This window comes from Callorhinus ursinus, unplaced genomic scaffold, assembly GCF_003265705.2.
Source record: "Callorhinus ursinus isolate GAN/ISIS: 27379988/994484 unplaced genomic scaffold, GSC_fseal_2.0 scaffold16, whole genome shotgun sequence".
Taxonomy (NCBI): domain Eukaryota; kingdom Metazoa; phylum Chordata; class Mammalia; order Carnivora; family Otariidae; genus Callorhinus; species Callorhinus ursinus.
Genome location: NW_027397078.1, coordinates 29,130,378 through 29,145,998, shown reverse-complemented (window position 1 = coordinate 29,145,998; position 15,621 = coordinate 29,130,378). Strand labels below are relative to the sequence as shown.

Here is a 15,621-nt window from a genome sequence, read left to right as displayed (position 1 = left end):
AGTCCTTTTTGGCCATTAAGGGGAAGGAGGATATATGATATCCTCTGCCTCTGCAGGAGGTGCTGCCCACCAGCTGAGGGAGGAGGGAAGCAGGTAGAGGCTGGGAGAGCGCGCCAACAGGATTTGCCATGGTGGCTGTCTGGGGATCACTCACTGACTAATGTGTTTCTATTTTGTCCAGTTATCCAACTTCTTTTCCTTCATGTTGGAAAACTATACACATATACACGAGAAAGACCCAGGTAAGTAAAATGTTTTGTCTTTTGAAACGCAGTCATTAAATATTGAATTGTCCTCATCAAGGGATGTAAACTCTGAAGATGGGAAGACACTAAGAAATTAAAAAGATGCCCACCCGTCTTGTCTTTGTGACACCAAACTGGTGAAATCAGTTCAAGTGGCTTTTTTTTTCTCTGATTGTTGTTTACTAAATTTGTTTAATTTTGTCACTTTCACGAAGCTGAATTAGATTTCATTCAATGTTAATTTGTTGAACACCTTCTCTGAACCACAGTCTGTTGATGTACAATAGTAGCTTTAGTAAAGAGGATCTTATTTTTTTATCGACAAAACTTTCATGCCGAGAGATCAAAATAAACAAATCTGGGGGGACATGGTGGCTTGAACACGGTTTTCCGTTTTGTGCAGAGCTAGCTGTCCATCTCTCTGTCCCTTTATCATTTATGTAGTCTTTCTGAAATGACTAAGTAAATCATCTCAGGGACAGGCAATGTCGGTATGGTTCAAAATGATTTTAAAATTATAGTTATTCCCCAGGCATGCATGCATTTCTCCTGCAAAATCAAGATGATTGTTGTTAACTTCAAGGTAGATGCTAGACTTAAAAACTTATTTTTCTTTAATTTGGGCCAACCATTTTTTGTTCTAATTAAAAGTGTATGGAATCTAAGAGCTCCTTTTAAATCATCCAGCAAGCACCCTTCACTGTGGCAAAATGGTATTTTAATGGCATGCTTTGAGCTGAGCGCATATGTATGAAACTAATTAAAGCATTTAATGATCTGTAGAAGCTTTCTAAATGGTAGAATAGCCAAACCTGAGGAGTGGGGAGTGGGAGGAAGTGGGTATTTTGCCATTTTCTTTCTTTTAGATAATTGCAATTTGAAGATAGTTGTTTGTGCTTCATGTTCTTTGGCAAAATATTTCTGAGAGGAAATATAATGATGATGAAATGAAGCAGCACTGTTTTTGCTAATGACCTAATATTTCGATCTGGGCTGTGCATCAGAATCACTTATGGAGATTCATAGCCACAGATGGCTGGGTTCCAGCCCAGAGATATTTTCTCAGGCTCTGTATTTTAAAAAAATCTGCATGTCAAAAAATTCTGTAGGTGATTTAAAAATATTAAAAAATTTTATCAAAGAAGGGGACAGTGGCGTAATCTTCTTAGGTAAACTTTTCTTGAAGTATAACATACATTAAAACACACAAATCTTAAGTACAAGAATCAATAAATTTTCTTGAAGTAAGCATGCCCGTGTAACCCGCACCCAGAACAAGAAAGAAAACATTATCAGAGCCACCGAAGCCTCTCTGCTGTCCCCCTCCCGTCACTTACCAACTCCCCCATGATGGCTTTCCTGACTTCTACGTCCTAGATTGGTTTTACCTGTTTTTGAACTTCACTAGATAAATGAAAGCACAGTTTTGAGTCTGTCTTTTACTCAATGGTGTATTTGTGAGAGTCATCCACGTTGTTGCAATTCGGTCATTCTTATTGCTGAATGTTGTTCCATTTTACGAATTTCCCAAAACGTATCCATTTTATTGTTTATGGACATTTGGGTTGTTTTCAGTTTGGGTAATTTGAATGGTACTGCTATGCACATTCTTGTACATGTCCTTTTTGGTGAACATATATATCATTTTCTTTTGCTATATTCTCATTTCCAGTTATCTATTGCTGCATAACAAATCACCCCAAATTTAGAGGCTTAAAAACAACAGCTATTTTATTGCTCTTGATTCTGTGGATCGGACATTTGAACTGGGCTCAGTGGGGATGGCTTGTCTTCGTTCCATGCGGTGTCAGTTGGGCTCACTCAACCTCGCTGGGCTGTGTAGGGAGGTCTAGATGGTTTTACTCACCTGTCTGGGACTTTGGTATTGGCTATGATCTTAGCTACCTCAATTCTCCTCATGCAGCCCCTCTGTCTAGCAGGATATCCCAGACTTGTTTACATGGTAGCTGGATCCCAAGAGGACAAAGGCAGAAGCTACAAGGCTTCTTAAGGTCTATTCTCTGGAACTCACATAAAATCGGTTCTGCCATATTCTATTGGTCAAAGCAAGTCACAAGGGCAGCCACAGATTCACAGGGGCTAGGAAAGCTCCATCTCTTGCGGGGGGGAGCAGCAGCGTTATATTGGAAAGGGATGCAGATACAAAGGGGCTTGATTCACTGGGGGCCATTATTATAAAGTTGTACTGTGACCCCGGAGTGGAAGTTTTGGGTTACAGGGCATGCATGTGTTCAGCTTTATTAGCTACTGACAAACCTTCTTATAAATGTTGTACCAACTTATACTGCCACCAGTGGATGAGAGTTCCAGTGTTCTCTATCCTCTTCGACACTTGGAGTTGTCATTCCTTTTCATTTTAGCCATTCTGCCTGATATGTAGTAGTATCCCATTTCTGCTTTAATTTGTATTTCCCTGCTGAGCAGTGAAATTGGTCACCTTTTTGTCTATGTAGTGGCCATGTGAACATCCTGTTTGGTGAAGTGCCTATTCAGGTCTCTTGCCATCCTTTTATTGGGTTAGCTGTTTTCTTCTTACCAATTTTTAAGAGTGCTCAAAGTATTCTACATATGATAATATGAATCTTTGTTAGATAAACATATTGCAGATATCTTCTCCTAGTCTTTGCCTTTTATCCCCCTAATCTTTAAATGCTGCCTTTTGATGATAACAGACATTCTTGATTTTAATGTAGTACAATTTTTTTCCCTTTATGGTTAATACTTTCTGCATCTTGTTTGAGAAATCTTTGCCTGATATGAGTGTGTGTGTGTGTGTGTGTGTGTGCACGCGCGCGCGCATGCACAAAAATAAATACAGGAGAAACCTATAGGATAAACCAGAAACTAATGACCTTGTTTACCTACAGGGGATAAGTGGATGGGTGGGAACAGGGAAGAAAGAAAGAATGGGAGAATGGAGTTGGGTAGAGGGCTGTGGAAGGAGTAACACTCCTCTGAACGTACCTAAGTTTTGACTCTTAGAACCATGATAATGTTTCACATCCATCAAAAAAATTGTTACAAACAAGAAAAGAATGTATGTGTGTGTCTTTCCAAAATAGAATACACACAGTAACAAATGAATTTAACTGTATTACAAATAACAGAATCACCTCTTGGAGTTGGGGAAGAAACAAACTAACCTAAGTAACACTGGAAAATAGGGCTTTAACTATAATGAGCCTTGATGATGCTTCATTTATATTTTATCCTGTGTGGGGTTTGCTTGAGCTTCTGTGATATCTAGGTTGATATTTTTCATCAGGTATAGAAAGTTTTTACCCATTAATTATTTAAAATATCTTTCAAGTCTAAATATCTTTTTCTTTGTGAATCCCTGCTTTTAAACTTAGAAGGCCTTGAAATATTTAAAATGTGGATCGCTATGCCTGGATTTCTAGATTTTTTTTTATGGTTTGACTTTTAAAAATTTTAACACTTCATAAATTTGGGATTTTTTATATTAAACCAAAAAAGGAAATCTTGATGCCTTGTGGTTGAAAACAAAGAGCACAGCTAAAAAGAAAATGTCCAAGTAGTTAACCAGTTTTTCCCACAATGTTCATTTCATAACGTATCTTTTCACCATGGTTTGTAGTGCCTCCTTCCCCATGTATTCATTTAAAAAATATGTATTAGGGCATATTTCTAGGCCTCTATTCTCTTATACATCTCTCTATTATAGAGTCCTAGAATCTTACCGATTTAATTATTGTGTGTAATGGAAAAATTAATTTGCAGATTACTTTTGTAGGTTGATTTCTTTTAAAAAATTTTTTCCATGGGGCACCTGAGTGGCTCAGTCTTTAAGAGTCTGCCTTTGGCTCAGGTCATGATCCTGGGGTCCTGGGATTGAACCCCGCATCGGGCTCCCTGTTCCGCGGGAAGCCTGTTTCTCCCTCTCCCGCTCCCTCTGCTTGTGTTCCCTCTTCCACTGTGTCTCTCTCTGTCAAATAAATAAATAAAATCATTAAAAATTTTTTTCCCAGCTTTATTGAAATATAGTTGACATATAACATTGCAGAAGTTTAAGGTATACACTGCCGTGATTTCATATAGGAATATACTATGAAATGATTACCACAACAATGTTGGTTAACACATCCATCACCTCACAGTTACAAGTCCTTTGTGTGTGGTGAGCCCTTTAAAAATGTACTCTCTTAGCAACTTTCAAGCATACAATAAGAGTAGTGTTAACTAGGGTCACGGTACTGTACATTACTGTGGGTTGCTTTCTGATGGCCTTCTTTGGTGGGAAGGTTCCACACAACGTCCACCTAGGCCTGTTTTGCAGAAGCGCCAGGACCCCTAAGCGGGATGTATTTAGGGACCAGAAGATCACTTAACATTCCCAGATATCGTCAGACTAATGGTTTTAACTCTGAGGCACAGTGTTAGTTGAGACATCCTGGGTGTTCCATAGGTAGGAGGTGATCTGGAAGCCGTTCATTTCCGTGTCCTACTACTTAGTGGCTCAAACCGGTTCATAGGACTTGATGGGGAGACTCAACACATCCATCCCATAAGGTAGAAGGCCAAAGCTGCTCTACAGAGCAATAGGTTTAAACAGAGACTGGTGGAAGTGGGGAGTGGGAGGGAGCGTGTGCAAGTGTTGTTTTGACTATCCTTTCTGCTTCCCAGATCAGCCAAAATGTCCTATCAGACCCAGGTATTTTATATTTTTTTGTGGCTATGGTCAGTAGGTTATTTTCCCCATGATATCTCCCCGGTGATTATTGGTAGTATTTAACAAGCTTGTATTGTGCTACTATTGAACAATAGCATGAATGAACTTATTATTAATTATTATTATTGCTAGTATCTATTACATGTTTGCCATGTGCCATGTCTTTTAAGTGCTTTAAATATTTCATTTAGTCTTCATGACAAACCACTGAGATTAGTATTATTATCATCCCCTTTTGTTGGATGAGAATATTGAGGCTTAGAAGGTGACCTCCTAAGGTTATTCATCTCAACATTGGTAAAGCTGTGATTCAAACCTCTGGAGTATGGAATTCTCCTATCAGTTCTGGGAGTTTCTCAACTGATTTTCTTGAGTATGGATATTTAATCACACTGGCCACAAGTAACTTTATTTTTACCTCTTTCTATCCAGAGCTCTTATTTCAGCTTTGTGTTTTGTTGCGTTGGCTAGAAATAGCAGAACAATGTGAAAAGTAAGCAGTGAAACTAGGCATCCTGATTTGTTAATGCTTTAATGGAAAAACCATTCTTGTTGATTTCAATTTTTAAAATTCTGTTAAGAGGTAGGCTTTCATTCCTCGTTTTCTGAGTTTTTAAATAATCAGGAACAGGTGTTGAATCTTATGAAATGCAGTTTTGCCATTTATTGAGTTTATTATATGGACACTCATAGTTTTAATCCAGATTCGTAACTGAGAAATGAAGTAACTCTAAAATGCAGTTCAATTGGTGCTTTTCTTTCCCCAGTCATATCTGGCAGAAAGTGTGTGTGTGTGTGTGTGTGTGTGTGTGTGCGCGTGCGCGCGTGCGTGCATGTGGTGTTGTTATTTTTTTTAATTATGGGCTTTAACATGTTCCCTGTCCAGATTTTGAGTTTGTACTGGGTAAAAGAAAAGATTATATGTGGGGGGTAGTTTTGAGATATTTTCTTTAGAACAGCTTGTAAAGGTATCATTTGGGTATAATTCAAGATTTCATTATATTTAATTAGTTTAGATTCATGTTGACAGAATTGTAAAGCAAACAGGTAAAGATTCATTCAAATTACATGGTGCACAAATCTTTACATATTGTTGGCATTCATTAAATTTTTCTTATTAGCTATGATAGTTACGGCCCACACTACTTGCATTCGAATTGGTACAGCTTCTGATTGTTTTCATATATGACCCACATTAGCTACCCATATTCGGAAGAGAATCTATGTTATTTTTTTTAAATGTGGCTAAAAGTCAGCAAAAGGATTATGATTTGATGTTTATTGGTATTTCATATTGAGTAGTTTTGACTAAGAAATGGCTTAGGGAAATGGTGCTTTTTCGTATATTTATCACAGGACTTATAAGAAATGAAGGTGAACAAACGTATGGAAAGAAGGGCCAGACCAAGCTTTTTGTTTGCTTGTTTTAAAGAAGAAAAACACTACTTTAATTTTGTTCTTAAAAAAAACAAGACTGCATTGGGCTGATGAGAAAGGGAGAGCGGACAGAGCACGGGTGAAGGCAGTGACTGGGAAAAGAAAATCATGTCAGGCTTGTACCTCACACAGGTGGGATTACTCAGTAAGTCAGTTATAAGATGATATAGTGAGACCAGTGGGGTTGTTTCTGTCTGTCTTTGTTGTTTTCCCAAGAGGAGCCCAATATTTCAGTGTGTAGAGTCAGGAAGATGTATCTCTAAGGACGGAATGGCATGATCATTAAGACAGTTAAGTAGAGTATTTAGGCTTCACTGCTTGCTTGATGGAATCTGAGGTAAAATTTACCAAGCTGCTCTGCATTTCTAGTTTTCAAGCATAAAATGGAATCATTAAGTGATTCTCAAATCTCAAACCAAATCCAAATGAGAAAAATACACTGCGCTGGACCACACTGAAGACACACCTTATTATTCCTAAATTTAACTTCTTATGAAACATCATCAACTACCACCAAAGAAGTGTCGGGGGGGGGTACACAATAATTTAGAAAGCATTTTTAAATTACCAAATATCATGACTTATTTTAACAAGTTTTTTTTTTCAAGTTTAGTTCTTAACTCTAATCTCTCGGCATAACTGGATCATGAAAAAACATGTATTCTATCTACATCTGCTAACGTCACACGTGTCTACTCTAAATATTCAAAAAGATAAAAACTACTTGCAGAAAACTTCTCTTCCCATTGGCTTGGTAGCAATTGTTAATGAGTTGAAGAATACATCACCATCCTCTGTATCCGTTATCTGTTAATGAAATAATACTGTGTATTAAACAACCACAAGAGCTCAGTGGCATGTAATAAGCATTTCTTTTGCCCGCAAGTCTACAGGTTATCTGAGTCCTTCTGCTGATCTTGACAGGCTTGATTGGGCAGTTTTCCTCAGCTCTTGATGAGAGTTCACTCATGTATTTGAAGGTCTGCTGGCTAATGGCTGATCTGGGATGGCCTTGGCTGGGGTGACTCAGTTTTGTTCCCCATAGTCTTGGAGCTTTCATTAGGTTAGCCTGGGCTTTGTGCTAGTAGCTTGGGTTCGAAAGAGAGAGCATGGAAACATACAAGGCCTTCTGAGGTCTTGACTAGGAAATGGTACGTAATACTTCCACCACATTCTTTAGGCCAACACAGGTCATGAACCCCACAACCGAGATTCAAAGCCTGGGGAAATAAACTCTTGTTGAGAGTAGCTGCAAATCGCATTAAAAAGAGCCAGGCTAAATGTTGAGATAGACAATCGGGATCACTTTTGCAGTCAGTCTGCCATACCCCCTTTCATCTTTCTCCAACCGAATTGGCCAGATTTTTGTTCTTGGGCTGACTGTTTTATAAGCAGCCTAGCAAGAAAGGGACCCTGGATCTCAGCACCTACTGAAATGGGCAGTGCAGGCGATCTGTTACACAGAAATGTTTCTCTGAGAGAGAGACCCTATGGGTATTTCTGCCTGTGTTTCATCATCTAACTTTATCTGCTTTGTTATCAAGAAGAAAAAGAAAATCATGTCAGAAAATCTGTTTTTATGTAAAGAGAGAAATCTATTACAGCTAAGTAAAATTTGAAGTGTTTAACAGGGGAAAAATTGAATGTTGCAGTTTAATTTTCTGAATAGCACAGATGTTTGAATCAAATGCAATACATTGTTATGTGTTCAGCCCGATTTGTAAAAATCTGAGATGTAAGAGTAGGCAAAAAATGTAGAGGTAGAGTTTCAGAGCATCAAAGTGCCTTGATTGCCCAGTTTTCCCTGTGTTTCTCCTTCTCCTCCCCACCAATGAACTCACTGCTTTGGTACAATGTCCACTTGGGAAGGGATGAGGGTGATTCATGTAAATGTACCTAATGATCTGAGAACAAATCCTTCCTCATGATTATATGTGGGATAGTTTGGTATTCATAACGTGTAGCACAGTGCCTCATGTGGGCTCGATATTCAAGAAGGTATTTATTGAATTTAAGTATGGGAATATTGACTCCCCCACCCTTTCTGTCTTTCCTTTTCCAGATTTAGTTGCTCGACTCTTTGGTAGCACCCTCCAGGACTGCAGGGATAGACAGGAGTATGTCTCATTCATAGACGTCCCAGACTCCTATAATGGTCCTCGGCTGCAATTTCCTCTCACTTTTATTGATATTGATTTACTTGTCGAGGCCTTCAGGCAACAACAGGCAAGTGGAAGCGGATACTGCCATGATTCTTGTACATAGCATATGCTCAGTGACTATCTGTTGAATGAATGAATGAAAATACTATAGCGGAAATGTACTCCCTTGGGGGAAAAGCTTCATAATAAGTGAGAGCTACCCTCTGCTTTGCTTAACCTATTAAGTAGCAGTCTCCGCAGATGCACAGAAACTTCCTATCTGTAGGTGTACAGCATTTCTTTTTTCTTTTTCTGAGATATAATTCGCATATTATAAAATTCATCATTTTCAGGTGAGTGACTTAAGGGTGGGGGGATGGGTGAAATGGGTGTAAGAGAGTGGGAAGTCCAGGCTTCCAGTTATAGAATGAGTAAGTCACGGGGATAAAAGTTACAGCCCAGGGAATGTAGCCGATGGTACTGTAACAGCCTTGTATGGTGACAGACGGGAGCTACACTCGTGGGGAGCACAGCGTAACGTATAGAGTTGTCGAGTCACTGTGTCGTACCCCTCACACTAATGGAACATTGTTTGTCAACAATTCTCCAGTGAAAAATAAATAAATAGGGCGCCTGGGTGGCTCAGTTGGTTAAGCGACTGCCTTTGGCTCAGGTCATGATCCCAGAGTCCCGGGATCGAGTCCCACATCGGGCTCCCTGCTCAGTGGGAAGTCTGCTTCTCCCTCTGACCCTCTTGCCTCTCATGCTCTCTCTCACTCTCTCTCTCTCAAATAAATAAATAAAACCTTAAAAAAAGAAAAATAAATAAGAATATGTACAATTCAGTGGTTTTTAGTTCGTTCACAAAACAGTGCAACCATCATCACCAGTATCTAATTCCAAAACATTTTCATCATCCCAAAAAGAAATTCCGTACTCATTACCATCCCCTCCCCCTTCAGCCCTGGCAACTATTAGTCTACTTTCTGTCTCTATGGATTTGTCTGTTTTGGACATTTCAAACAAATGGAATTATATAATATGTAGCCTCTTGTGTCTGGCTTTTTCACTTAGCTAATGTTTTTAGGGTACATTCATGCCATAGTATGTTTCATTGCTCCTTTATTGCACTGACTAATATTCTGTTATAAGGATATACCACATTTTGTTTATTCATTCATCAGTGGATGAACATTTGGATTTTTTTCTACCTTCTGGCTCTCATGAACAATGCTTCTATCAACATTCACTTACAGGTTTTTGTGTGAATGTGTCCTCAGTTCTCTTGAGTATATATAACTAGGAGTGGAACTGGGGGGTCATATGGTAACTCTATTTAACTTTTTGAGAAACTGCTAAATTGTTTTCCACAGTGGCTGCGCCACTTTACCTTCCCACCAGCAATGCATGCGGGTTCCAGTGTCTTCACATTTTTTGCCAACACTTGTTTTTGCTTTTGTTTATTCTTTTAAATTGTGTTTTCATTATAGCCATCCCAGTTGTATGTGAACTGACACCTCCTACTGGTTTTGATTTGCATTTCCCTGATGACTGAAGATGTTGAACATCTTTCCATGTTTACTAAGCATTTGTACACTTCTTTGGAGAAAGGTCTATTCAGCTATTCAGACGCTTTGCCCATTTTGAAATCAGGTTATTTGTCTTTATGTTATTGAGTTGTAAGATTTCTTTATATATTCTGGATACAAATCTCTTACCAGATATATGATTTTTTTGAAAAGATTTATTTATTTCTTAGAGAGAGAGAGCGTGTGGGGGGGAGGGACAGAAGGAGAGGGAGAGAGAGAGAGAATCTCCAGCAGACCCCCTGCTGAGCAAGGAGCCCAATGTGGGGCTCGATCCCACGACCCTGAGATCATGACCTGAGCCCAAACCAAGAGTTGGATGCTTAATCAACTGAGTCACCCAGGCCCCCCTCAGATATATGATTTGAAAATTTTTTTTCATTCTGTAAGTCATCTTTTCACTTTCTTGATAATGTCCTTTGATTCACAAAAGTTTCTAATTTTGGTGAAGTCCAGTGCATCTATTTTTTTTCCTTTGGTTGCTTGTGCTTTTGTGTTATATCTAAGAATCCATTGCCAAATTCAAGGTCATGAAGATTTACCCCTTATATTTCCTTTTAAGAATTTTATAGTTTTAGCTCTTACATTTAGTTCCATGAACCATTTTCCCTTACTTTCTGGGGATATATGTTATGAGGTAGGGATCCAACTTTATTCTTTGCACATAGATATGCAGTTGTCCTAGCACCTTCTGTTGAAGAGTTCATTCTTTCCCCCTTGAGTGGTCTTGATATCCTTGTTGAAAACTAATAGGCCACAGATGTATTGATTTATGTCTGGACTCCCAATTCTATTCATTTGTGTATGTCTCTATCCTTATGCCAATACCACATTGTCTTAATTACTATAGCCTTGTAGTTAAGTTTTGAAATCAGGAAGTATGAATCCTTCAATTTAGTTCTTCTTTTTGAATATTGTTTTGGCATTTGGGTTCCCTTGCAATGAATTTGAGGATTGACATTTCCATTTCTTTAAAAAAAAGCCCATTGTGATTTTGGTAGGGATTGCATTGAATCTCTAGATCACTTTGGACAGTATTACCATCTTGACAGTATTAAGTCTTCCAATTCATAAACACATGATGTCTTTCCATTTATTTTGGTCTTCTTTGATTTCTTTCAGCAATGTTTTCTAATTTTCAGTGCACAAGTCTTTTTCTACCTTAAATTTATTCTTTGGTATTTTATTCTCTTGATTGCTATTATAAAAGGGATTGCTTTCTTAATTCACTTTTGGATTGTTTATTGTTGGTGTATAAAAGTACACTCAATTTTTGTGGGTTGAGTTTTTACTCTGCCACTTTGCTTTGTTAAGTTCATTTATTAGCTCTAGTAGTGTGTGTGTGTGTGTGTGTGTGTGTGTGTGTGTGTGTGTGTGTATTTTGAGACAATCTATATACAGGATCATGTCATCTAGGAATAGAGATAGAGATAGTTTTACTTTTCCTTTTTTTTTTAAGATTTTATTTATTTATTTGATAGAGAGAGACACAGTGAGAGAGGGAACACAAGCAAGGGGAGTGGGAGAGGGAGAAGCAGGCTTCCCGCTGGGCAGGGAGCCTGATGCGGGGCTCGATCCCAGGACCCTGGGATCATGTCCCGGGCTCAAGGGAGACGCTTAACCAAGTGAGCCACCCAGGTGCCCCTACTTTTTCTTTTTTGATTTAGATACCTTTTATTTCTTTTTCTTGCCAAGGCTCTGGCTAGAACTTCCAGTACGATGTTGAATAGCAGTCGTGAGGGCAGACATGCTTGTCTTGTTCTTGATCTTAGTGGGAAAGCTTTCAGTCTTTCACCACTGAGTTTGATGTTACTTGTGGGTTTTTCACAAATGCCTTTCATCATGTTGAGGAAGTTTTCGCCCATTCTTAGTTTTCTGAGTGTCTTTGTCATATAAATGTGTTAGCTGTTGTCAAATACTTTTTCTGCACCAATTAAGATGATCCTGTGTTTTTTTCCTTCACTTTATTAATATGTATATTGCATCGATTAATTTTTTGTGTGTGTTGAACCACCTTGTATTCCTGGAATAAATCCCACTGGGTCATGGTCTATGCTTCTTTTAAAATTTTACTGGATTTTGTTTGCTAGTATTTTGTTGAAGTTTTTTTTTTCATTTTATTCATAAAGGGTATTGATGTGTATGTTCTTGTGGTGTCTTTATCTGACTTTGGTATTAGGATGATATTGGCTTCATAGAATGAGTTAGGAATTGTTTCCTCCTCTTAATTTTTTTGGAAGAGTTTAAGAAGGATTGGTGTTAATTCTTCAAATGTTCACTAGAGTTCACCAGTGAAGCTGCCTGTCTTGGACTTTTCCTTGTTAGGAGGTTTTTGATTACTGATTCAATCTCTACTTGTCCTAGATCTGTTCAGATTTTCTATTTCTTCTTGAATCGGTTTTGGGAATTCGTATGTTTCCAGGAATTTGTCCATTTCATCTAAGTTATCTCATTTGTTAGTGTATAATTATTCATAGAATTCTCTTATAATTCTTTTTATTTCTTTAATGTTGGTGGTAATGTCTCCACTTTTAGTTCTGATTATACTTATTTGCATTTTCTCTCTTTGTTTTTCTCTGTCAGTCTAGTTAAAGGTTTGTCAATTTTGTTAATATTTTCAAAAAACCAACTTTGAGTTTTGTTGAATCTTTCTATTGTTTTTCTGTTGTCTGTTTCATTTATCTGAACTCTAATCCTTTTTTTTCCTCTGCTAGCTTTTGGCTTAGTTTGTTCTTTTTCTAGTTCTTTAGTGTCAAGTTAGGCTTTTCATTTGAGATCTTTCTTCTTTTTAATGTAGGCATTTGCAATTATAAATTTCTCTCTAAGCATTGCTTTTGCTGCATCCCATATATTTTGGTATGTAATATTTTCATTTTCGTTCATCTCAAAGTAGTTTCTAATTTCCTTTGTGATTTCTTCTTTGACCTATTGATTATGTTGTTTAATTTCTACATATTTGTGAATTTTTCAGTTTTCCTTTTGTTATTGATTTCAAGTTTCATTCCATTGTGATCAGAGAAGATACTTTGCATGATTCCAATTTTTTAAATTTATTGAGGCTTGTTTTGGGGCCTAACATCTGGTCTATCCTGGAGAATGTTCCATGTGTTCTTGTTAAAAAAATGTGTAGCCTGATGTTGTTGGGTAGAGTGTTCTATAGATGTTTGCTAGGTCTAGTTGTGTATGAGGTCTCTGAAATCTCTGTTCTTTTAGCTTGTGTTCAGCTAGTATTTGATAGAGATTTCCTTGAACAATAGGAGCCAGAGAGAGAGAGAGAATGAGAGAGAGAGTGGGAGAGAGACAGAAGCAAAGCAAAGCAAAGACAAGCCTAGTCTTTGCAGATGGGCTCTATGTTGGTAAACTTCTTCACTGCTTAGCTAGGCTGTTTACAAACCTATTTTAGCCTTTACTCTCTGCTTGCACTGAGCCATTTTTAAGTTACCTTTTTCTTGATTCAGCCTTTGCTTGGTTACCATGAACTTTATTTTCCAAAGTTCTGTGAAAGTTGACTTTGACAGGTTTTTTTGTTGTTGTTGTTTAAGTTTTCAGTGTTTCTGTGGAGTGATAGGACCTGTGAGCTACCTATTCCATTGTTTTCTCTAACATTACCCCAAAACCCTCATTCTCAGGTTCATACCCTAGGAGTAAGAGTGAACTATAAGTAGATTGTCTCTGTAGGGATTGAAGCAAAGCTTGGAATCATCTAATTCCTGAAATTAAATTGAGATTATCCTAGATAGCTGCTGTTCCTAGCCACCTGCCAAATGAAAAAGTAAATCCTCTCTGGAAGGAAATAGGCCTCAAATTATTTCTTCAAATTGTTATGTACAATGTCCAGAACTTAATACAAATATTAGCCAGGCATAGGAGGATACAAGATTCATAACAGAAAACTGAGGCAAACAACAAACAACAGAAACAGACCAATATTTTGATAATGGCATCATCAAACTCAGAGTTTAAGATAAATATGCTTAATATGTTCAAAGAGAGAAAAGATATGACAAAAATCCAAGGAGCTATAACAGAAAAGATCAATAATTCTGACTTTATAAAAATGAGAAAATTATGTTGTTAAGGGAAGACTGAAAGGTTCAACATAGAGTACAGTGTGCTCCCATTTAAAAAAAATTAAGTATTATATATATTTTGAGATAACATTTACATAACATAAAATAGATCATATTAACCATTTAAAAGAGTACAATTTAGCAGTTTTTAGTATATTCAAAATGTTATGCAACCATCACCACTAATTCCAGAACATTTCATCACCCCAAAGCAAAACCCTGTACCCATCAAGCAGTCACTCCCCATTGCCCCTTCTCCCTAGCCCCTGGCAAGCACTAATTTGCCTTCTGTCTCTACGAATTTGCCTAATCTGGACATTTCATATAAACGGAACCATATAATATGTGACCTTTTATGTCTGGCTTCTGCTTGGCAAAATGTATTCAAGATTCATCCATGTTTTGGTATGTGTCAGTATTTCATTCCTACTTTTAGTTGAATAGCATTCCTTTGTATGAATATACCCCACATTTTGTTTAAGGGATTATATATTTATAGAATAGAACATATATATTAATATTACATATTCATATGTGGTTATATTAATTTTTATATGCTTACAAATGCATAGACTATGTTTTGGAAAGATAATAAAGACACTCTTAACAGTCACTGTTTCTGGGGACAGGAACTGAGGTCTGGGGAAGAAAGAAAATTGCTTTTCACTTATACTCCTTTTTACTATTTAACTTTTTATTTCAACTGAAAAATGAGATTTTTCTTCATTTGAAAACTCATTATTTCATACAAAGAAATGTCCTTTAGAAGTAGTATTTTCCTCCCTCGTTGCCTTTAAAAGAATATGAATATTTTATTTAAGTTGCTGTTTACTCTGACCATCTCTATAAATGTAGAAACCAACATCTAAGTTAACTTTTTTGAATATTTAATATTACAACTGTAAACACAATTATAATGCTATTTAGAGACAGCATTGTAAGCAAATACTGATATTAGCTATGTAATTTTAGCCTATTGAAAAAGGAACCAGGGCATCTGGCTGGCTCAGTCAGTGGAGCATGCGACTCTTGATCTCGGGGTTGTGAGTTCGAGTCCCACATTGGGTGTAGAGATTACTTTAAAAAAATAATAATTAAAAAAGTGGAAAAAAAAAGGAAAAGAAAAAGGACCAAGAAAAAATATTTTAGCAATAGGAATTTTCTGTTGTAACATATTCTCAGTGAATGTTTTTTTTTAACTTACTAAACAAAACAAAACAAAACAAAACTGCCTTTTCAGACAGCAGTTACTCTGATTAGTACTACAAATGGACCAGAAAATCTGCAGTGGCAAATTAAGGTAACACTGAAGCCTGTCTTGGGAATCAATAGACTAAATATGCAAAGTGAAAATAAGTATTAAGGTGTTTTACCCGTTCCTTTAAAATGGGGCTAAAGGAAAGTTCACATTCAAGATTTGACTCAAGTTGT

At 37.2% G+C, this 15,621-nt stretch overlaps 1 protein-coding gene across 3 annotated transcripts in view; it reads left to right on the top strand.

The window, feature by feature from the left end:
- The window catches only part of PPEF1 (protein phosphatase with EF-hand domain 1), a 112,880-nt gene that overhangs the window by 36,783 nt on the left and 60,476 nt on the right, over positions 1-15,621 (top strand). For 2 of the 3 annotated variants that reach the window (XM_073902024.1, XM_073902023.1), the window contains one exon: positions 182-242. In XM_073902024.1, coding sequence (XP_073758125.1) covers positions 182-242 — 61 coding nt within the window. Of the gene's footprint in view, positions 1-181; positions 243-8,455; positions 8,620-15,621 lie in introns of all 3 variants that reach the window. The other variant, XM_025857824.2, reaches the window with a different exon arrangement.